Below are 23405 nucleotides of genomic sequence, written 5' to 3' on the forward strand. Positions count from 1 at the left end.
TTCATGCTGGGAATCCAACTTTTCAAATAGTATTTAATAAACACGAAAACAAAGTGAATTCCTATATCTGCCTCTGTAAAAACAGGTGCTGCAAATAATCGTTTCCTTTTAATAGGACCTATGAACCGTCCATTCATAGTATGCTAATGATCTTAATATTTTTACAGATTTACTATTAGATTCTCTGGAACTATGTAAATATACTTTGGTTGCCAAGGAAATTTACACACAGTGCCAAGTAGAAAACTATGGATTTACAGCAAAGGTATTTTCTGCTAACTTGAATATATTTTTTTTAACATATGTCTTGATGGACTGAATAGTGTTCACTGTAGAAACATTTTTTTCCTCCCATTTTCCTAGCAATATTTCATCAGCTTTTTTAAAAAACAACCAACACCACCCCATACAGCTCTACAGATAAAAATTTCCCTGAATATTTCTGTACATCAGCATAAAGAGTAAACTGATTTGAGTACTAAAAACGGTGCAGCTCTGGCACAAACATAATTCTCCACTTACATTTCAGTATAATAGATCTGGCTAACATGCCTGAAAATATTACGTGGTCTACCTTGACTTGAGTACGGCATTTGACACAGTCTCCCACAGCTTCCTTATTGTGGGAGTGTGGTCTGGATGACCAGGTAGTGAGGTGGACTGTGAACTGGCTGGAGGAAAGAAGCCAGAGAGTCATGGTCAATGGGATGGAGTCCAGTTGGAGGCTTGTATCTAGTGCAGTGCCTCTGGGGCCTGTATTATTCAATATATTCATCAATGCTTCAGACGAGGGAATAGAGTGCACTATGAAATGAAATAGATCAAAGTGGCTGGGCAAGCATATTTATGCACGAAATGTTATTTTTCTAAAAATGATCCATTTGAAATATTTGCTTATGGTATTTGGCCAAGAGTGTTTATGAAAGCCTCCATTAAATTAATTAAGAATGCATTTTGACTGTACAACTAAATAACTGCAACATTAAGGAGAAATGTGGCCACTCCTAGTAGGAAATCTGTTTAGTGCCACTGGCCATTTAACAAAAAGTAGTATAGTAGAATCCATTTTCAAATAGGAGGTTGTGCTCTGTTCCTGTATTTGAAACTTGGAACCTCTTGCAGCATTCAGTTTGTCAATTGACTCAGCTGTTCTTTTTATTTTGTGTACTTTTGACAATGTTCTTATTTAGACAACATCTTTTGGAAGAGATAAAGATCCTTATGAAGAGTGGACTTACGATGACTTCTTTAATGAAGATGGGGTGGTTCTTGATCCACAGACAGCTCTTCCAGTTGCATATGAAACTATTTCTTCTCTTCTGCCTCTATGTGGTAAAATTGCTTTCCTGAATGTTGAGTCAATATACAATCTTTTTGATTTTTATCTAGGAATAGAAATAATTCAGCACTCGTGTGGAAATTATCAACCCAAATCTTGTTTAGACAAACTCATGGAAGAAATTTCCATTGGGAAGGATGTAGAATGTAAAGATGACTTTGCTTTTTGTTCTGGTTCAGGAAGAGTCTGAACGTCAAATACCTGAAGACATGGAGAATGCTCTGGAGAAGTGTTACTATAAGCTTGCCATGTTCTTATGATCTTCTCTAGACATCTTCTAGTAGCCATGAATGGAGACAGGATTTTATCAAGATGAATTTCAGCTTATTCTAAAAGGATTGTCCTTGTAAAGGGCCTATAAAGGATATTCTGATTTATTTGAATAGATTTATTACCTTCACAGATTAATTGTTTATGTTGACTATCTTATCAAGAGAAAGGCATTTGCACACAAAGTAGTTACTGCAAACGATTGGCTTGTATTACTTTGTCTGCTTGAAAAGATATTCCCTCCTGTAAAGTAACTTCTGATTAGGCACGGTAAAAAATAGCAGTCCTGGCTCTTAGAGGTGATGTGTCTTTATTTTATGTACCGTCCCTGAAGTATCATGTTTTTAAGGTACTTCCAGGCTTCCTAGTGTTGCTCAGATCCTGGCATGCTGCTGCTGTGTTTGTCTGTCTTTCAGAGAACAAGCTGTATCCTTTGGACTCCACAAGCCTGGCAAACTGCGCATTTATTAAAGGTATCGTGATGGCAGACTCACCATGCTTAAAGTATAAATCAGACCACTAGAAAATGTGAAGTTTAAATTAAACCATAACTTCTTAAATAGATGCCTGGGTGTTCCACTTAAAGCCGTGTTGTAGGGGAACAGCACAGAAGAGAGCAGTTCGGATGGATGCCACAATTCAGCCATGTGATTTTGGGCATGTTGTCAAAGCCTGTACCTCAGTACAGAAATTCTGCCACTGCGTGCTAGGATCCATTAGAACCTTTCCAAGAGGATGGCCAAATTAATTAGTCCGTATTAAATTAAAAGCCCTGAAAATTTAAGGTTTCAAAGGAAGATAACACTGATCTTGTGTCATAAATTTAATGAAAAAGAAGAGAAACTGCACCGATATTAATTCCATGAACAATATGCTTAATATGAAGATACTAATTATTTTCTGGGTTTGTTTTTGAAATCTATTACAGGACAGAACCTTCTGCTGCCAGCTCGAAGTCCCATCTGTGTGGTGCTACAGAACCTCATGGAGTGCAGTCAGTGCGAGTTAGCTTTGCGGCTAATCATCTGTTCATTTGGATCCTGTCTTCAGCACGGGATATCAAACAACATGGATTTGTCCCTGAGTGAAAAGGTATGGCAAGGACGCTGCTGAATTTTGCTGAGAATAAGTCTTACAAATATTCTATTAACAACTATATAGTGGTTACATAAGAATTTAATATGTATGAGAGAGGCTATTGCCATGACCTTATAAAAATCGCTACCGTTTGATCAGATGTCAAGTCATTTTGTGAAAGGAGCTGGTAATTTCTTCCCTATTTTTCAAGGTCCTCTGTTTCTCTTTGCAAAGTAGGTTCCGGCCTAGACTTTGCAGAGAGCCCAAGAATAAAATTAATGTTAACAATGGTTCATTATGTTCTTTCACATTGTTTTATCATTGGTTAGGATGGGAAAAGTTGCAAGTAGAATATTCAAAAAACAGTCCTCAGTTCAAAAGCACTTGGAAACAAAGATCCTTTTTCTATGGAGAAGAGATTTTTATAAGACCTTCATTAAATCTGAAAATACAATTACTGTAGTACCTCCTATTATGCTATAAATAAGAGAATTTGAAGGCTTAGAATTTATTTTTCACCATGTGCTCTCTTTTTTTGTACTAGCTACATGATGACCATATGCTAGCTGAAACCAAAAGCTTTCTCACTGCTCTGAAACCAAAGTGTACTTCAGGAATTATGACCACTATCCTAACCTTACTACACAAGGTAAGAACGCTCTGAAAAGGGTAAGAGTTGAGCCCCTTTCCTCTGCTCTGTCACGAGAAGCGCTGCCCTTCCTATTGCAAAAACATATTCTGAAATTGTCCTGTGGCCAAACACCACAAAACCCACACACCTTCAAAAATCACAGACCTTGGAAAACTACAGAGAAGGGGAAGGAAAGTATTGACAGTATTTTAGTGGTGGGAAGGGACTGGGTTCCACAGCCTCGTGTCTTAATACCAGAACAGGGCAAGGGCGGGCTGAATGGTCTGAGAACATCGGCCTCTGCAGCCCCAGCTGCTCTGCTGGGAGCTTCATCTTTGTGGGATCCTTTAAGCATTCCTAAATTATTATCACAGAATCACATCATACCAGGTCAGAAGGGACCACAGGATCATCTGGTCCAACCTTTCCTGGCAAAAGCACAGTCTAGACAAGATGGCCCAGCAGCCTGTCAGGTGAATCTGAAGTATCTGTAAAATGGCTTTTATGACCTGCAGGTTTTCTCTGTCTCATTTTCAGTCCTGGTTTCATTTTAGATTTGTAGATTTCTAGTTGACAGGAGTTTTTTAAAAAAGGCATCTGCAAAACCTGCCATATGTCATCTTCTAAGGCAGTTTAGACTAAGGAAAGTGACTTTTAGCTTGGCTTCAGCATATTTAGATTTTAAGTTCTAAAACCTGAAATGCATTTTTAATCTTCCCTCCCCCCCAACTTAAATGCCAAATACACTTCCAAATTACAGAGCACTTTTCATGTGTTATACTTCATACAAAGAAACCTATTGAAATATTAATTCCTAAAGTTTATAACTTGTTCTTTTTTCTTTTCCTGAAACACAGGTGTTCAATTGTCGTGTCATAGATCAGAACCTGGCATTGGGATATTGCACAGTCTTGCCCAAGGAAGACATGTTCAATAAGCTGTGGGATGTCATAAACAACACATGGCAAAATTACAGAAAAGTTTTGGTAAATCCACAAGGCAATGTATTTCTTCAGCAAATAGAGAATGTTAAGCAGTTTCTTTAAAAAAAAAGACATCAGCAATGTAATGTGGACGTGCACTAGTTTGCCATTATTAAGTGTATAGCTGATACTACCGTCTGTGAGGTTTGTTTTCATTTTACGCAGTTGTGTGATCATCTATGAATTGTTTTAAGTACCCCTGAGGATTTAGACCTTAGGATTCCAGATTTTCTGATAATTTATTATACTTGTATTAACTTCCCTTCTCACTCCTTTTAGGCAGTAGCTCTGGTTGGAGCACAGCTCGCTAACCATTGTGGGGAAGCAGAAGAAAAGCAAAAATTCCAAGAACTGATTACTGATGCAGAATGGGGTATCCAACTGGGTACATTTGGTGTAAGTTAGATTTTTTTTTCTTTTTTATTTACTTATTGTAGGGTTTTAGTTACTATTTAAATGTCAGTATATTCTGACATGTATTGTGATTTTTAGACAGATTTCCCATTCAAATGTAAGGAAAGTTGGGGGTTTGGTTTTAAATTTTCATTCTGCGTGTTTGCTTAAATAAACCTCAGAAACTGAGAAATGCAATAACTGAGGGTGCTATAAAAAAATTTTTAAGTGCTTAAGTATATTTGGCACAGGGCATAGTAAGCAAATGCACTGCTTTTTCCTGCTCTGAAAATCTCTGGGTTGAAACTAATGAAAACATAAGAGGTTGACTATATAAGGAATTAGTCTTGATATTGTCTAGAAGACTTCTTTGAGATGAAGCTAAAAATGTTTATCTGTAGATTTCTTTCGAGACTGTATTTAGACAACCACCCATAAGGAAGAAGGAACTCCTAAGAACGCTGGTACAAAATCCCAAAGTAGACACAGCTCTCATATTGACTTACTGCAGGTAATAACTGAAGCAAATCAATTGTCTTTAATTGTTGCTGGAATAAAACCTATGCCTACTGAAATATCTTTTCGTTTAAATAGATCCTAATCAATGTAATATGCAAATTGTTTGGGGGTTTTGTTTGCGAGGTTTGTTTGGCTGTTGTGTTTGGGATTTGTTTTAAATACATACTGGTCTCTGATGAATTTATTAATAAGGAAATAAGCACCTTGACAACACCAAAGGTCACAGAGAAAATAACATTCTGTCCTCTTCTAGTACTTTCATGCTGGACAGCGATGCCGCACTGCAGCTCTGCATCGAAACGCTTCTTCTCCAGAATGCTAATACAAATCATGTTGAAGATGACTCTGCAGAACACAGCGAGAAGCAACCTCATTCCACATTACTCGCTAGAGCACTAGAAATAATTCCTCTGCTGAAAAGCACAAAAGACCTGGTCACTAGCCTCAGTGGAATATTGTACAAGGTAAAGAAATTATTAAAAAAACAAGACAAAACAAAAAAAGCAACACACCAAAACAAAAAGAATCCCTGAAGAATGCATCTAGTCTCAAATGCTGCACGTCACTTGAATGACCGATTAATAATTCCAGAGAAATTCGAAAAGGTTTTTGTTTTAAATTTCCTAAAGAATGTAAATGTTAAGTTTCAGTTTTCTGCTTCTGCAGGAAAAAAAATAGCACAACATATCTAATTTTCTTTAAAGACAGGTAGGGTCTTGCTTCCCTTAAAGAACCACCAGAAAATAATCGAACAAAAAAGTAATTGAATACTGTTTCTTCAGTGTTATGTCAATATATTTAGTGTTAACATTTGAAAAAGTTAACTCAGTGGTATATTCTTATAAAACAAAGCATATAAAATGGTTATTTTGAACAGCTTGAGCCTTATGACTATGAAACCATTGGAATTGTCCTGAAAGTGATACAAAATGCGGATGAAAAGAACACGAGCATCCAGCTGAATCAGGTACGTCCAAACATGTTGCTGTTACCTTGCTGAAGGTATCTGTATTTTGTTTTGTCTGTTTACTAGTGTAGTTATTCAAGAGTCTGTTGAAATTAATTGAGTTATTCTGTCTACACCTCTCTCATTCATAAAATACCATTCAAGAAAGTGATCTCCAGCTTGTTTGTCGGTTTCGTATTGGGTTTGTTTGTGGGTTGGGGGAGAGATTTTTTGGAGGTTATTTTATTGTGTGTGAGGTTTGTTATTATTTTCTTTCCCCAGGCTTTGAGCCTCCTCAAACATCTGGAATCTTATCAAAGAATTTCTCCACCTGTGGACGTAGAACACCAATATGTTTTAGAGCACGGGATTCCCTTACCTCCAGCTGCACAAACCAGACTGCCCTTTCATCTGCTGTTCTTTAGAACCGCACAGTGTTTCTGGAATATTATATGTATGTTCAATTTTTTTTCTTTTAAGGCTAGATATCTGCATAATTCCCTTTCTCTGCTATAATGGATATACAGTAGACATTTCATATTAATTGTATTTCTTTGCTAGAGCAGTTTTTGTCCCAAGTACTTGTGAAAGCACTTGTGCTCCCAAATTGCTACTCGTGAGGTAACTGGCTGTCAGTGAAGCTAAGAAAGACAATATATACAATGCAGAATTCTGTCCTCAAATCCTTTTCTAAGGACTTCTCAAGGACCAAAGTGATCCATGTATGCCACTTCCCAGGCCACTGTGGATAATTAAGATTGTATTCTTTGGGCAGGGAAAAATTTAATGAAATATAACAATGGCAAGTGTAGAGTCTTGCATCTGGGTAGGAACAACCCCAGGTTCCAGTATAAGTTGGGGAATGACCTATTAGAGAGCAGCCAATGGTACCTGGGTTGTATTAGAAGAGGGGTGGTCAGTAAGTCAAGAGAGGTTCTCCTCCTCCTCTACTCTGCCCTGGTGAGACCACACCTGGAATATTGTGTCCAGTTCTGGGCCCCTCAGTTCCAGCAGGACAGGGAACTGCTGGAGAGAGTCCAGCGCAGGGCAACAAAGATGCTGAAGGGAGTGGAGCATCTCCCGTGTGAGGAAAGGCTGAGGGAGCTGGGGCTCTTGAGCTTGGAGAAGAGGAGACTGAGGGGTGACCTCATTAATGTTTACAGATATATAAAGGGTGAGTGTCAGGAGGATGGCGCCAGGCTCTTCTCGGTGACAACCAATGATAAGACAAGGGGTAATGGGTTCAAACTGGAACACAAGAGGTTCCACTTAAATTTGAGAAGAAACTTCTCAGTGAGGGTGACAGAACACTGGCCCAGGCTGCCCAGGGAGATCGCGGAGTCTCCTACTCTGCAGACATTCAAACCCGCCTGGACACCTTCCTGTGTAACCTCATCTGGGTGTTCCTGCTCTGGCAGGGGGATTGAACTGGATGATCTTTCGAGGTCCCTTCCAATCCCTGACATTCTGTGATTCTTTCTCTCCCAATGGAGCTCTGCATCTAATAATAAAAGGAAAATGCTCAGTTTCATAGAGAAAGCTGTGAGTGGAGTGTGACACTATCATAGGCAGCTCTTTTTCCTTTCAGCTGCAGAGCTCAGCGAGGAATCCTTCCCGACACTTCTGTTGATTTCCAAACTAATGAAGGTAAAGTAGCATCTTGAAATAAATTATTTAAAAATTATTCTTTTTCCTCCTCCACAAAAAAGAGCTTTCATCTATCTTTTGCATTATTTTGGTCTCACCGTAGAACTTCTGACAACACTTAATCTACTTTAATGTTTTCCTAGGTTTCACTGGATACCTTACACATGTCTGCAGCTCGACACATCTTTGAAAAAAAATTGAAACCAAAAATATTTGAAATGAGAAGCAGTGGATATACATCAGTTATTAACAAGGAAACAACTAAAACAGTGCAGACAATTCAGTCTTATCTGCTGTCTATAATTAATCCAGAATGGGCTGTAGCTATTGCTCACAAGATTGCACAAGAATTTCCAACAGGTAAGGGGCTTATGTGATGACCTGAGGGGTGAAGTAATGGGTAGGTAGGTTTGAGAAAAGAAGAGCTAATCTGTGACCAAACACTTGTTCGGTGTTCTTGAGTAGAAGATGGGAAAGTTTGAGAATTAAAATGCATTTGTCTCCTAAATGCAATTTTGACCAGTAGGCTAGAAAAACAACCACTTTGTAACACAGCATCTCCATTGAATCCTTTTTTTCTCTCTTTTTAAACCATTTTGTCTTGCTTAAAGTTTCTGCATGTTCAGGACATCTTCAGACAGGTTTTTCAGCAAAACTCTTTGAAATAAAATAGATTTAGTATATACTGCAGAAAGGATTAATGAAAATTTATTTTATTTACTTACTTCCTGCCTTTTTTTTCTTGTTTAAAAAAGGTCCTTACCAGATTCAGGCATTGAAATTCTGTCTCTATCTGGCTGAGAAGTGGCTAAAGAACACTACAGCTAAGGTAACATTAAAGTGTTTGCAAGACTGTTGTATAGCCAGGTACCTATGTCAGTGTTTTGTCTTTTGGTATTTTGGATAGCGATGTGTAAATTGTCCCATAACCAGCCCTGACTCGGGAAGTACTTTCTTTCGGGGAAATGACTGCGTAGGTGACCCCTCCCTCAGAAGAACCTTCTCTGTGCAGTAATGTTCTCCTGTTCACAACCTTGCAAAAATTAAACTTACAGATCTTGGAGGCTGGACAAAAAAGATACCATTTTAAGGAAGAATAATTTGTTCTTTCTCCTGTTGTGTGCATTTTTCTTGCTGCGGGAGAATGAGTTGGAATCTGTTCCAGCTGTGAGATCAATAGCATTATTAACTTTTGCTTTGGGTTCCAAGACTCTTTAGCTATTTTTAGTAGGATATTTAAAGAAAATCTGCTTTTACTTGATTCTCAGGCTCATTTTTACGTGGTTGGTAGGGAAAGGTGACTAAGAATCTCAGCCTTGCTTATAAATATCAAATTTGCTATGGAGTTGCTGAGGTACAATGAACACTAAATAGTTCTCTGATACTTAGTCACATCTTTGAATAGATTTGTGCCGAAATTAAACTGTAATTCTAGCAGCCAAGGTTTAACATTAAATCCTTTTTCTTCTCCATCTTCCCTCAAAATGTCTTAATGTTACATACTGCTGCATGTGGTACATATTTTATTTGGCTTTTTCACAACATATCTTTGCTTACAGTTTTTTTTACAAATACATTTTTGTGCTAGAGCAGCATGGTTGATACTGTCTGTTTACAGTAAAATATCTTTGTAGATACAGGTATAGGGGCACAGTTGTAGAACAGATTTTTCTACCCAGCTCACTGGTTTAGACTATAAAAAGGTGATTTTTCTAGTGCTTTTGAGTATAAGAAGGTTGTTTACTATAAAACTGGTGTTTTGCTAAAGGGTGATTCACATGAAAAAGCAGAAGTCCTGCAGAAGAAATTACATATGCAGTACAAGCGATCAGCAACAGAAAATGTTCTAATAACACATAACTTGAACACTGGGGAGCACTTAAAGTCCATTGGGAAACCCGCAAATCTTATAATTTTACTATACGAGCATCACAGCATAGACCAAAGAATCCAAAATCCAACTGGGAGAGATTATCCAGGTCAGTATCCACAATCTAATTTCAAATAAGTTCTTTAAAAAAACGGTAAGCAGGATAATACTAGTTTGTAAATATGTTATCTCTACCTATTTATGTAGATATCCATATGGCAGCCAAAGAAATAGCTGAAATTAATTGTCTGGATATGAACAAAATTTGGGATAAACTGTTGGATAAATGGCTGTGTCCAAGTATTCAGCCCTCAGAGGTAAGTCATCGCTGGAGATTTGGGGTTGGAGAAAAAAGGCCAGTTACATAATAGATATATATATTTTTTTAATCACTTGTTCAAAAGACTAAGGCTATTTTGCACAATTTTCCTTTAGTACTCATGAATCTATTTAAGCAGTATCTGAATTCAGATAACTAGTAATTTCAGTGCCTTTCTGATTTTTTTGCACACCGCTGTGTCTAGCAAGAATGATTTGAAATGCTTTCCCTTCTCTTTGTGTAGACATTAAAATCTCATCTTTGATGCTACAGTAAGGTTGTGTAGCCAGCCTAAAGGAGTTGCAAATATATTCGCCTCGAACACTGATTCTGGAATCAGAAAGAGTTAACAGAGAGTTAATGGCTGGCTGTGCAGCATACAGCTGGGTGAGGAAGGGCAGGGAGCTTCAAAATTCCGGTTAGCAGGCTGAGGAATGGTGTTGACATTATAGATAAAGAAAGAAAGAACTGATAAAACCAGAATTCCTTTCCTTGGCTGCATTAGCAGAGGCTCACATCTTTTAAGACAGGGTTTAAGCAAGGGTACGACCAAGCTATTTATCTAAACAATTCAGAGAACTCTCACAACTAGATTTTCATGTCTGTTTAAAGCAAACTTCAGAAATCTTTGGAGGTGCACAGGAAGATGAAGAACTCCGAAGGTATGTGTGTTTTCTTATGTATAATATGGCAAATTATTGTTAACTTGCAAGTTTAACTATATCTGGCTTTTTCAAGAAATCTGTGTGTGATTCAGAATTAACTGTTGTGTTCTAATTTTTACTTTCTGATGACGTCAGTTTTGAGTCATCAGGTACTTATGCAATGAAATTCCATTTGCGATAACTTACAGATGTAAGTGCGTGCTTATGAGTAGCTATTTGGAGATTTTTCTTGTCATTTCTATATCCTTGGAATCTCTTATCCTTAATCTCTTTTTGACAGTGAAATATATTTATATTTGAATGAACGTTGCTACATTGTATTTCAGCAGCTACACTGTACTTGTCTTAAAAACAAATATATTTTTGCAGAGTTATATATCTACTTCAGTCACGCCCAATGGATTATACTTCAAGAATGCTTTTCGCAATTACAACATCTGCCACATCTGTAAGTTTCTAAATTCTTGGTCTAGTTTGCTTCTTATTAGTTTTTTACCTCTAATTGAAATCAAGTGGTGCCTGCATAACCGTATGGGTTTCAACCTAAGGCCTTTGCATCTGTGACAGTTTATATATCTGTATGAGATCTATGCTTCTCCCCTCCCACCTTTGGGGTAAAACTGTGGTATTCATTGAATTTTGCTATTGACTGTCAAAAGCAGCCCTTGAACTCTGCGTGTTCCAAATTTATTGTTGATATTACCTGAAAGTAATTCAAGTAAATGGTTTCTAGAATGTGCTTTAAACTGGCGTAATACATTGGCTCACTTTAGGTGGAATTAAAGCAGAGGGTAAAATTATTTTAGCAGAACCCTAACCTTCAGTCTCCACATTTACTAAATGTATTTGTGGTACTATATATCACTAATATTTTTATTGCCTGCATTAATAGTCTTTAAGATATAAAACCACCAGGTTTAGCAGCATTCTTTGAGGCTGACAAATATTTCAACTGGTTAATACAAAAGTTGAATGGGAACCAGTCTGTTACTTAGCATATATTTCCACTAAATGAATCAAAAAAAGCTTAGAAAGGACCATACTAGACATTTATAACCCCCTCTAGTTGTTCAGCCAACTGTTGTGACTTCACCGTGTTTTCTCTCTCAGCCAATTGGTGTCACTCAGCTGACATTTGCTCACAGGAGCAGAGCACTGAAGTGTCTGCTCTACTTGGCCGATACCAACACGGTGGAATCGCTCTTCAAGAAACCTATTGAGAAAGTCAGGTAAGGTGATTTTTCCTTAAGGTGTTCATTAATAATGATTTTTTTTTTTTTTTTTGGTCTTTAACAGCCATCAGGAAGAAATATAAGATATTTGGAGAATTATTTTTTACCGATCTGTTTTTTGAGAACTACCTGAAGGGAAGTTTCTAGCCAGGTGGGGATTGGTCTCTTCTCCCAGGCAGTCAGCAATAGGACAAGGGGGCATGGGCTTCAACTCTGCCAGGGGAAATTTAGGCTGGATATTAGAAAAATTCTTTGCAGAGAGAGTGGTCAGGCATTGGAATGGCTGCCCAGGGAGGTGCTGGACTCACCGGCCCTGGAGATTTTTAAACTGGGATTGGACATAGCACTTAGTGCCATGATCTAGTAAACGGACTGGAGTTGGACCAAGGGGTGGACTTGATGATCTCTGAGGTCTTTTCCAACCCAGTCCCTTCTGTGATTCTGTGAACTGAAACATTATTTCCTACCCATATATACAGTGTTCTGTTTATCAGAGTCCAGAGCTGGTCACCTTGCAAAGACAAGGTCCTCTGCAACAGTGACGAACCAAAATCCTGGCAGATAACGTTTCTCCTAGAATATCTGTAGAACTAACTTCCTTAGAAAAAAGCCTAGACTAGAATTTCTCTGCTGGTAATCTGGAATTAGGGCCTTTTTAATGGAAAGTGATGCTTTCAGAGTACATCGTGCCAAATAGCTACATATGGGTTTCTGTAAATATGCGGTCTCTGTGCACAAATACAGTCTACATTATTTTTCCCTTACTTTTTTTAAAGCAACAGAACAACACTTGTCCAATATTATCCTGAGCTTGATTATGTGAGTTATAATGTAATAATGACTGTAAATATCATTAACGCCTGGTTTGGGGGGGAACTTTTTTTACAGGTATTTTCTAAAATGCTGCATTTATCTAGCGGAGTTTGAAATCTTGAATATTCCATATACTTATGAATCATTTCATAAGAGTCCTAAGGAAGGAATGATTAAGGGGCTATGGAAGAATCACAGCCATGAACCCACGGTATGATTTTTCAAACATTTGCAATTTCTTGTTTGTTACTCATTGTGTAAAATATGCACCTTTCTACACAGAACACGCATTTCTAAAGAGATGTTGCTCCAAGGTACTTTGTCATATTCATACACTACTCATATTTAAAAATACCATCAAATGTGCAGTTACCCCAAAGACTCTCCTCTTTCAGAGCGACCAAAAAACCCAAACCTGTTGATACGCTCCCTACTGCTCAACACGTAATCATTGCCTAGTACTTGCCCACCTTTGTGGGCTTCTCTGGGAAACAAGACATTTGGTGCAGAAGCCTTTTTTTTAAGTTGCTTGAACCTCAGACTTACTATGAATTAAGTATACACCTTCAGAGTAGCTGTTATTTACTTACCCAATACACAAGGGATGGGGTTTAAGTTATGCTCTGCTTAGGAATTCAACTTTGACAATTACTTTCTGTTAGCAAATATCTTTTGTAAACAGCTAACTTAACTCTGAAGACAAGGGCAGGTAAATGTAATATTTCTGATTTAGAGACATAAAATGGAGGTGATCTGTTCTTCAGTTGGAATATACACATACTGGTCTGAAACTTGAAAATGACAGGTTAAAAAAAGCTTTAGCTTTCCTACAATCAGAAAATAAAGTGAATCACATGCCAGTGGGTTTTTTTGGTTTTAATTCTCCTCACGTTTAAAACAATTTTGACAGTGGCTTGGTTGTGGCCTTTCAGGAGTTAAAGATCCTAGTAATGCTGTAAAAATCCACAGTTATGCTGGCAAGTAGTAAAGGCTTGGAGATCATGAATATATGTAAAATACAGCGTGTCCTTGCTCTCCTTTAGGCTGTTAGACTGGTGACAGAACTCAGTCTGGAATACAAAGTATATGATTCCCAGCTGTGGAATGGGCTACTACAGAAGCTCCTTGGTTTCAACATGGTAAGGAATTTTTAAGCATGAAGTTCTGCAGCAAGGTAAGAAAAAGACAGTTCTGTAGATTATCATCAAATCTTCAAAAACACTGTAGCATTTTATAATTTTTTTTTTTCAGATTCAATATCTAAGGCGAGTTTTGCTAGCAATTACTGGGATTCATTCGTTATGGGAGGTAAGCAAATATTCTGCAACTCCTAGCATCCTATTTGTGTGTGTGAATGGCAGCCATCTGTGCCATGGAGTGTTATGCACAAGAAGATTATTTTTGAAATATTATTTTTATGACAATGCAATATGCAGATTAGTATCTTTATCATATTTTGCACTTGTGGCTCCTTCAGTAAACACTTACTTGGAGGCCTTTGTAAAGCTTGACAGAATAATTTTAACATAAGTCAAAATATGGCTAAATCTTAGACTCTGTGAGGAGGAAAACAATGCTATGGAATAGGATAAAAAGAAAATAAAATGGACAGGCTCCTTCCACCTACAGCAGGTCAGATGTCTGTGCGTCTGGGTTTACAAGTACACTTAGTTACAACCACATTTGGCTATTATTATACTTTAAAACTTTGTTGTCAACAGATCCCCAACTTCAGTCGAGCTTGGCGAAGTGTAGTTCTGTCACCATTTCTCACAGGTAGGGTTGTTATTATAATAGCTATCGTGCTTCTGCAGCAACTTGGTTATGTATTTACTTTATCACGTTTTCTTTTTTCCTTAGCTTCATGTCCACTGAGTCCTAAACAGTTAGAGGAATGTTGCGAGTGTTTTGTGATTCTGGTCAAGTAAGTAGATAATATGTTTGCATTAGTTTGAGTGGGAATGTCCATGTTTAATTTCTCATCCAACGACTTGCCCTGGGAACAGGCACGGGAGCTCTGAACACTGCGGAACCTGAGGCACGAGGAAGAACCTTGTGCCTCTTGGGGCAATGACAGGATCAGGGCACATACCCAAACAGAAATTCTGTGTTTGCTCACAGACTGTTGACAACATGTGCTGGAACTCGGTACCTTTGCTGTTTAAACTGTACTGGGAACTGCTCTCAAAACTGGGACTCAGAATCAGCAGCACAGACTGCCAAAAAGCAATTTATCTGCCCAGTTGCTGCCCCCACAAGGGATATCTGTTCTTGTCCTGACATTTTTAAAGAACTTATGGTCAGCCCTAAAAGTCCAGTTAATATTTTTATTAGCCCAAAATATAGCACATTTCCTAAACATTAGCATGGAATATAAGAAAGAAATCATTTATTTTCCTACAAAGGATCAATCTGAGATTACAAAAATCTAATACCTGCACATCTATAAATATGGCTTACCTATGCTAATGTTCCATACACAAACCAGTTTTGCATTGCTTCTACAATGCAAAAAAAGCACAATAAACCATCTTATTCACCACAATGCTCTGACTTGCTCAAGAGGAAAACCAGCGGTCAGAAAGCCTGACTTGAACCAAAAGTTAGTCAGGAAATACTGGAAAAGGATCCAGCTGAAGAACGTGCGTGCACTACAGTGCATACACACGAGTACCAAAGCATTACTCTGGGGAGTTGGCCAACACTCCCCCTTGAGATAGTTTTGGGTGTGTAGAAAGAGAAACTGGGGTTGGTTGGTTGTTTTTCCATCGTATTCTGTGAAACTTCAACTCACAGAGCTTGGCTGTTTCTGAAAATGAGGTAAAAATGTATTGTTCTACCTGGCTTCAGAATCTCAGTGCAGTTTGCTTGACAGTACTAAACCGTCTAGTTGTACATATCATAGCTGAGAACATCACTCCTAATCTTCTGAAGGTGTCCTGTCCTGGCTGACTTGGATGTCATCGGAATAGCTAAACAATATGCACAGTTGGACCTTCCAGCTTTTGCTTTGGGATGCCTGTTACTGATTCCCCAGCCTGAGAAGCGAGAGCAGCAAATTCAGGTAAATAATCTGCGCCAGGGAAATGTCTTTAAGCACGTTGTGTTCAATAGAGACTGTGAAAGATGGTAACTTGGAATTCCAGCTTATTTAGACATGTCATTGCTGGCAGCTGCTCAGTGTTTCCCACCCTCAGAGGCTATTCCCTGAATTTGTCCTTCTGAAAGGGATCATGTGAACACTTGTTCTTTTTCTTAATTTAAAAAAAAAAAAAGGCAAAACCAGCAAGCTTCAAGTCATCCTCAGCAGCTTTGTCATATGACTTTGCCTTTTGTGGACTGGAGGACATTTGGTGGGATCCCACACATAAAACCCATGAAAAAGACCAACAAAACCCAAGCTGTAGCCATACGTCTGCTAGACCAGTGTTTGATGATGAGATATATAACTGCTGAGGAGCTGCCAGTGGGCTGGTTTCACAGCACATTTTAAGAAAAGTCCCAAATCCTACTTCAGAAAAGTGTTAAGTTGAAATCTCCGGACTTCTCAGAAAGATACTTGATGTGAATCCCAAGTTCTGATGTAAACCTTTTGCCTTAAAGCCACATCCTCACTATCCATGGATCCTGAGTTTCCTTTCTCATTTGCTTCCGTTAATTTATGCTCTTGTGTTGTTCTCCCAGATAAAGCGTTATAGGCTGTTCCCATACTTGTCACGAGCAAACCGGCACTGGTAAAGGCATCTTAAATTCTTAGACTTCCAGTCATTGAAGTTAAGCTCAGAAAGATTTCCCAAATTATAGCATTAGTGTAACATACGTATTCTGCTGGCAATGAGTCAAAAAATATGTAACAGATACAGCAAAACACCCTTTGAGAGTTAATAACTAGCACTACCCTTTCACTCAAACTGCACAGACCCTAGTTTGATAATTTCATATTTGTACCTAGAACTTCAAAATATTAATTCGTGAATAAATCAAATACTTGCTCTGAAGGGAGAGTTTCTACTTTAACCATTCTCTTTTTTTTTTTTTTAACTTATTTTTGCAAGGGTTTCTTATCAACATGTAACACAGAAACCGTGCTGCAGCAAATAGATGAACACATGAACACTGGAGAACTAGTGGCATTTGCTTCTCAGGTAAATAAATTTTACTTCACTTGCCTTTGATTCAAGGCTTTTTTGATATGTGTACACAGAACCTTTTCTCTCTCTCTCTCTCCTGATGTTGCCAAGCATTAGCTGACATAACGCACACTTCTAAGACGTAGCAACATTTCTTAACTCATTCCCCTATCAGAATCCAAGATTAGTATTTATAAAATACGCCATTTCACAACATCATAAAAAATAGCAATTAAAAAAAAATCTTGCTCTATAGGACTACAATAAGAAAAGTCTGAGCTCTTTTCATTCAAAAGTACAATTTCTTATGTTTAAAGTATTAATACTTTTCCACTACTAAAATCTACAGATTAGATCCTCTGTTTTGGACAGTATCATAAATGAGAAACAATATGAAAAGTTCTTGAAAACTAAGTATTTTCCACTGTTGAAGCAACAACTGATGAGTACTCACCGAATGAAAGAACTGGTGGATTATTTTGCCAAAAAGAACCGGTAAGTTAGTAAAAGGTAAAACGTGATGCATTACTGATAGCAATTATAGAAGCTGAAGCTCTGTCAAGATTCTTTGTGCCGCCATGGAGTCACAGCTTCAGTGACAAGAACACTCTGAAAAAAATAAACTGCCTCTACTCAAGACTTAGGAATTAGTGGTTTTGCTGCTAAGTTTTTCAAGAGTTACATCTCTTCTGTTCCACTTAAATAAAACAAAGGCTCTCAGCTCTGAACCTACTGCTGGCACTTCTCAATCAGCAATCAGTGACTCACAGCACCTGGGCTGATTGCACACAGCTGCATACTTGCATTTCAGACCCCAAACACCACGTATTGCGTCATTTTGTTACCATTTATCCTGCGATCAAAATGACAGGAACCAATAAATAACCATTTAAATTCTAGTAGATATTGGTTTTATTAACAGCCCCAGGTTAACGGCTCAGCTCCTCATGGCTTGATTTCCTCTACAGGGAAATGACAGGACCTGACTTCAAAAATGTGGGGCCTTGCCTTATTATTATACTTCGGTGTATGTAGTCTAAATTCTTGGCTAGTTAGAGAACTCGTTGACAGAGCTGATGAACTTTTGCCTCCTACAGCATTGACGATGCAACAGCCCTAATTCGAGAATATCAAGAGAAATGTGGGAGTCCTGCTCTGGTAGACACATCATCATCTGACCTTCTGAAGGTAAAACCACCCACTTCTGTACATCATGCAGTATTTTCTCCTTTTTCTCTAAACTACGACTTTCACTCAGCTTTTAGCAAAAATACCTGTTAGCCAATTTATTTTACTAAAATATATTGAATAAAAGATCCATTTATCAGTTCAAATAATTCATATTACTTGAACCAAATCTAAATCTTCTGAAGCACCTTCACAGGTCTTGGATTATATCCTGTTTTCCTAAACCCTATTAATAACGTTCCCTGACCTTCCAGATGTATCTGACTGGACCAGAAGAGATCCGTGCACAGAACGGTCATTGATGAGGTCTTGATTTACCCTTTTCTCCCTGTATTGGCAAGATGGGGGCCATGGAGTGAGAAGGCTTGGACTGGTCAGGTGAACATGAAACTGAACCCTCAATGCTCTTTTACCAAAAGCCACTGTGAGCTTTCCACATTTTTTAACTGTTCTAGGCTGTGTCTTCTCCGTACTCTGTCCCCATAGAAACAGTTTAGATTTACAGCAGAATTTCCTCTTTTTATTCAATAGTAACGTTCATATTCAGCACTTTGATTTTTAAGAAGGATTAAAGTTTATTTCCTTTACTTCTATATTTGTTGTCAGGATCACTAAGACTTTATTCACACAAACATAACCTTGTGTAATTGTGATAAAGCTTCTTAGAAACTGTAAGTGATGTACTTCATGTAAGATATACTTTATAGACAAATTTGTAATTTTAACTACAGCGACCACAAATAAAGAGACTTAAAGATTCCTTTTGGCCTTGCAGTATTCTATAAGCCTTTTTTAATGATGAAGTTGTCAGCAAATGTTTGCAAAGGCTTTTCTTTTCGACTTTGTTCTTTCTGTACATCTGCAGCAGGCAGGAGTTCACTGCAGGAAGCAGCAGTTACCCAAAGGTTCCCGAGATACCAGGCTGAAAATGCTTTGTCCTTTTCTAAGGTAAAGCAGGTTTATATTGAATAGAAGTTAAACTTTCTACAGTGAAAAGACTACTGTAACTTATGAGTTAAGTGTAATATTTTCAGAATCTATCCATCCATTTTATTCTTTTAACTTAATTAGGAATGTTAAATTGAGAAAATTGAGGCAAACATAACATGGCCCGAGAGCCCTCAATGTTTCTGTTCAAACCCTTTACAAGTCAAACCAGGGAGAGCATCAGGCATTTGAAAAGCAACTACAACTGTTGCATTTTTTTCCAACAACAGTGCATAGAGCTTAGTTTTTTTCTATGAAGTGGAGTTTATTACAACATAAAGGAACAGTAATTAAACAGTTATTTTAATGGAATATCTTACAAATCAATTCATACAGAGAAAAGCAAACACAATGTTGGTTTAAAGTTATTACCAATAAGCTACGTTGTTAAGCTGTTAGCGAGTAAGTGTAGTACTGTAAACTAGCAATCAAGTACTGTAGTAACTTGCAGTTCAGAATGAGATGGTAAAAATACCAGAGAAACAAAGACATTTTTAAGACTTTTTGTACTCAATTCTTTCTACTTTCACATCATCTCCAATTAGTTGATAGACATATGTAACTACTGTAGAGGCCTGGATATCCATCAGCACAAATGAAGGAATGATGTTGCTAGAAAGAAAGGAAAAAATCCATATTAATTGTGCATATGTAATCACCTGAGCAGTGTTTCACTGCTATTTAATAGGAATCACTCTAAGAAAAATTTATATTATTTTTTTAAGCACGAATAAGAAGCTTTAAGTATTTCGTCTGTTTTGGTCAAGGAGATTTAGCAAGTGCTACCGACCCTTCCGCTCCCCGACATTTAGAATGGAAACATGAACCTTCACAAGGAGTTTTGTAGTTCAGTTTTGTTATCAAAAAGAAACCCCCACGGGTGTTTTTCATACTTCACTTACTTCTCTAAGGCGTGATAAGCTCCTGTAGCTGATCCTGGATTTATATAGAACTTGTTTTCATGTTCAAATGCCTCAAATTTGTGTGTGTGTCCCGAAATGAGGATGTCCACGTCAAACTGCCTCTGTAGCAGCGCCAGGCTGGCCATATCACCCCAAGGAATGACCTGGTGGCCGTGAATCAGCCCGATTTTGAACTGTCCAACAGTTACAACTTTCTGTTCAGGATAATTCAGGTTCTAAAAATAGAAAGAAAAAACACACCACAGGTTAGATGTACAGATTTATATCTAAAAATCTCTATGCAACACAAAGAAGAGGGGTGAAGCTTATGGAAATATTCAATAAAATTGGCTCTACTGCTACAAAATGAGAGCTACTAAGCTGCTTTTGTGAACACTGGAAAATGTGGTAGGATACAAGGAACTTCAAAGATGTGACAACAGCAGGTCCTGTCTGCTGCAGTCCTAGACACAGCCAAGTATGCAAATTACTTTTAATCATTCTGATGACAGATGAGAACTTACTCTGCAATTCACACTATTGATTGCAACCCCAAATCTTTTGCTTGTCACATGCTCTTAGTGCCACAAAACCTCAGTTTGCCCACTTGTACTTGAATTACAAATAACCCAAATGTTGCGTTTATATTAAAAAAGTGTCATTATCAAGAGAAGTCACTACCTCATCGAAGTCCCCTCTGACAACATGAACGTCCCCAGCCAGAGTCTTGAGGTAGTCGTAAGTGTCCTTGGTGCAGAGGTTTCCTGTGCAGAGGATGTGTTGGATCTTCCCCGGAACCAGCAGTTTTTTGAATTTGGCTGGGAGGCTGTTGCAGCGATGTGGGATGTGAAGATCTCCTAATACTAACACCAACTTATCGGGTGTCACGACAGGAAAGAAAGGTCATTACAGACGCTTATCAAACAAGAATCACTGGCAACCAGAAACATTGCAATGTTTTCTTCAGTTTCATACTTTGCATTTTGATGTAAAAACTACTAAAATAAGGATGAAATGGTGATGGAATGCTGCTATATTGAAGGAAAACGGGGGACCTTGCTAACATAGAACATTATCCAGAGGGGAGCCTTACAAAGAGCCTACAGAATTTTTTATTTTGTTGCTGAAAGCCATTGCAAGGTGTAACAACCTTGACTCAATGATCTTAAAGGTGTTTTCCAACCAAAATGATTCTGTAACAAGTGTCACTGCTTGATGTATTTTACATAAATTTGGGAACAACCATAAACTCTCTCACATTTTCTTCTCCTTAAACATAAAAGACATCTCTAGTACATGTTCTTCAGCACAGATCTGGCTAAATCATGGCCACTTCCCTTTAAAACTCTTTATCCAAATTTTTTTCTACTTTATTTAACTTCTGTTTTGTCCCCCATAAAAAGAAAAGAAAAAGTGGCAAAGTTGCAACAGTGTTAACAGCTGACCAGAACAGGAACCTTGTTCAGAGTCCATATTGTAGGAACCGCTGAACTGTAACAGGATAAGAGGAACAGTTTAAAGTAATAAACAAAAAAAGGGGACACTGCAGAAAATAAGCCAGACAACTGCACACAGTGGTTCTATTACCAGTTCTATATATTCATTCATTAGTTGCAGCACAACAGATGCCAGGGGAATACAAATTTAAAGGGGGCTTCAAAATTACGGATTCAGATGAAACAAGACCATAGTTTAATATCGCAGGCTTTAAATCTACAAATAAAGAAATAATGTGAGCAACACAGCAATAAATTAACTATGCAAAAAGGGGATGAAGAGTTCTACAAAGCATGGGGTGTTATGCCACTATACCGTAAAAACACTGGAACCAGAGCCAGTCATCCCTGCGAACTTGATAAATAGCTCCATATTAACAAGAGACAGTTTATCTTCCAACCGTAATGCTTTGTTAGTAACGCAGTTCCTAAAACAGCAGCCCTCAAATGTGCTTGTAAAAGATACAGCCCATATATATATAAAAGCAGTATTAACTATGCTAAGAAATTTCATTTCCTAATACTTGCTTTTTACACTTTCAGGCCATTCAGCTATCTTCATGCTAACAGTGATCAAAAAAGGCACAGGGAACTTGGATGCGCTTTTTGTTTGGATTTTGGGGTGTTTTTTTTTTTAGATTAAGAATGTCCAGTGCCATCATCAAAGCCACACATCTTTGGAGAATAATTGGTAAAGCAATACAAGATTTTTTTAATCAATGAGCTGCCAATTTAAAACTAACCCAAGAGAGACCAAAAAAAGAGACACATTTTTGATGGTCTTTCAAGAGTTCCCAGTGAAAAACACTCTCACTAGCATCAATCTAGAGATTATATACTTGAATGCAAGTAAAAAATGGATGTTGCTGATTTATTAAAGTGGCTACAGATAGACTAGCTTAATGACACTTAAGGGACTTGACGTACAATACCAGTTATGTATTTAATGTTCAATAAAATTATACTGCCACTTAAAGCACAGAACCCCACTGAAATCAGCAGAGCTTGTGCATTCAACACAGACCGTTTCCCTCGCTGACCAACTGGCTGCCCCATAATCATGTTTGAACTCCTGTTAATTAAAGAAGAGCTCAGCAAGCTACAATAACACAAATGAATTAAAAGCACTGAAGTGTGTTAAATAATCACGGGTATCTGCAATGTTAAATAGTGGCAAAGAATGTTATGATATCGGGCTTTAATGGGGATTTAGGTGCGATGGTATAAAGAGCAGCCTCTGATTCAGATGTACCGTCTGACATGAATTTATATCACGTAGTAAAATTACCAAGCCCTTACCCCCGGTGTGAGCAACAGCCAAGAGGAGGAAACTTACTCTGTGCCCAGCCTGAGCGGGGTGGAGGAGTTGATTGCAGACAGGGGGGATGAAAAACAGGGCGAAACATGATCAATGTTAAGCAAAAGAAAGCAACAGAAAAAGAAAACATAGCCAAATGAACAGGCAAATCATCATTAATGGATTGTCGATGTTATGAAAGAAGCGTTAAAAAAATAAACACGACTTAAGATGGGCTCCAGCTCTCCCTCAGCGCGGCCTCCGCGGGGCTTCCCCGCCCGCCCTCCATCCACCCAGCCCGGCGGCAACCGGCCTTCTGGGCGGCCCTGACAGAACACGGACCCTGCCCCAGCGGGGCCCTCCCGCCCGCCGCGCTGCCGACCCAGGCCCGCCGGGCGGCGGCCGGAGGAAGGAGGCCGAGGGCCCCCCGGCGCCGTGGGGCGGACCCCGCTGGGGAGAGAACCCCGTTGTGGAGAGGACCCGGGGCCGGGCCGCCGCTCACCATCCTGCCCGGCGCCGCGTCCCTCACACCGCCGCTGCGGCTGCTTCCGGAAGCGAGGCCGCCGCCAACCACCCGCTACGGCTCCTCCGAAAGGCCAAGGGAACTTGAAACGCGTTTCTCCGCAGCCAGCCCGCTGGTTACATCCGGGTCTCTGAGACCCCGCCCCTCGCCCGCAGCGGGGCGTTTCCCGCCCTTTCCG

General features: G+C 38.7%; 2 protein-coding genes across 6 annotated transcripts in view; one reads left to right on the forward strand and one right to left on the reverse strand.

Annotated features, from left to right (window-relative positions):
* The window catches only part of KNTC1 (kinetochore associated 1), a 40400-nt gene extending 21620 nt beyond the window's left edge, over positions 1–18780 (forward strand). For all 3 annotated transcript variants that reach the window (XM_082066546.1, XM_082066547.1, XM_082066548.1), the window contains 29 exons: positions 168–265; positions 1191–1332; positions 2026–2082; positions 2538–2701; positions 3231–3335; positions 4175–4303; positions 4580–4696; positions 5095–5204; positions 5466–5676; positions 6090–6179; positions 6441–6612; positions 7747–7805; positions 7949–8165; positions 8561–8634; positions 9574–9784; positions 9883–9992; positions 10607–10656; positions 11029–11107; positions 11770–11888; positions 12780–12915; positions 13748–13843; positions 13956–14012; positions 14426–14480; positions 14565–14628; positions 15639–15768; positions 16760–16849; positions 17184–17329; positions 17932–18022; positions 18277–18780. In XM_082066546.1, coding sequence (XP_081922672.1) covers positions 168–265; positions 1191–1332; positions 2026–2082; positions 2538–2701; positions 3231–3335; positions 4175–4303; positions 4580–4696; positions 5095–5204; positions 5466–5676; positions 6090–6179; positions 6441–6612; positions 7747–7805; positions 7949–8165; positions 8561–8634; positions 9574–9784; positions 9883–9992; positions 10607–10656; positions 11029–11107; positions 11770–11888; positions 12780–12915; positions 13748–13843; positions 13956–14012; positions 14426–14480; positions 14565–14628; positions 15639–15768; positions 16760–16849; positions 17184–17329; positions 17932–18022; positions 18277–18324 — 3227 coding nt within the window. In that variant the 3' untranslated portion in view covers positions 18325–18780. The remainder of the gene's footprint in view (positions 1–167; positions 266–1190; positions 1333–2025; positions 2083–2537; positions 2702–3230; positions 3336–4174; positions 4304–4579; positions 4697–5094; positions 5205–5465; positions 5677–6089; positions 6180–6440; positions 6613–7746; positions 7806–7948; positions 8166–8560; positions 8635–9573; positions 9785–9882; positions 9993–10606; positions 10657–11028; positions 11108–11769; positions 11889–12779; positions 12916–13747; positions 13844–13955; positions 14013–14425; positions 14481–14564; positions 14629–15638; positions 15769–16759; positions 16850–17183; positions 17330–17931; positions 18023–18276) is intronic.
* Positions 18781–19291: 511 nt separating this feature from the next.
* On the reverse strand, positions 19292–23355 carry VPS29 (VPS29 retromer complex component). 3 transcript variants are annotated; one of them, XM_082066551.1, is made up of 5 exons: positions 23207–23224; positions 22744–22755; positions 20593–20784; positions 19912–20147; positions 19292–19621 (listed from the first exon to the last, which is right to left on the reverse strand). In XM_082066551.1, exons 1-5 carry the CDS (start codon positions 23207–23209, stop codon positions 19504–19506), a joined length of 561 nt encoding a protein of 186 aa, XP_081922677.1. In that variant the 5' UTR covers positions 23210–23224; the 3' UTR covers positions 19292–19503. The 3 variants fall into 3 exon arrangements, with proteins under 3 accessions (XP_081922677.1, XP_081922678.1, XP_081922676.1); XM_082066552.1 differs by lacking the exon at positions 22744–22755 and having other exon boundaries at positions 23207–23355; XM_082066550.1 differs by lacking the exon at positions 22744–22755 and having other exon boundaries at positions 20593–20774; positions 23185–23301.
* Between the last annotated feature and the right edge of the window lie 50 nt (positions 23356–23405).

This window comes from Streptopelia decaocto, assembly GCF_964273445.1.
Source record: "Streptopelia decaocto genome assembly, chromosome: 15".
NCBI lineage: Eukaryota > Metazoa > Chordata > Aves > Columbiformes > Columbidae > Streptopelia > Streptopelia decaocto.

Coding starts and splice junctions, on each gene's coding strand:
- VPS29 (XM_082066550.1), bottom strand. CDS start 23,209: ATGGTGAGCGGCGGCCCGGCCCCGG. Junction 20,775..23,184: donor GAGCGGCGGCCCGGCCCCGG/GTCCTCTCCACA, acceptor AGTTGGTGTTAG/TATTAGGAGATCTTCACATC. Junction 19,622..19,911: donor GCTTATCACGCCTTAGAGAA/GTAAGTGAAGTA, acceptor CTTTCTTTCTAG/CAACATCATTCCTTCATTTG.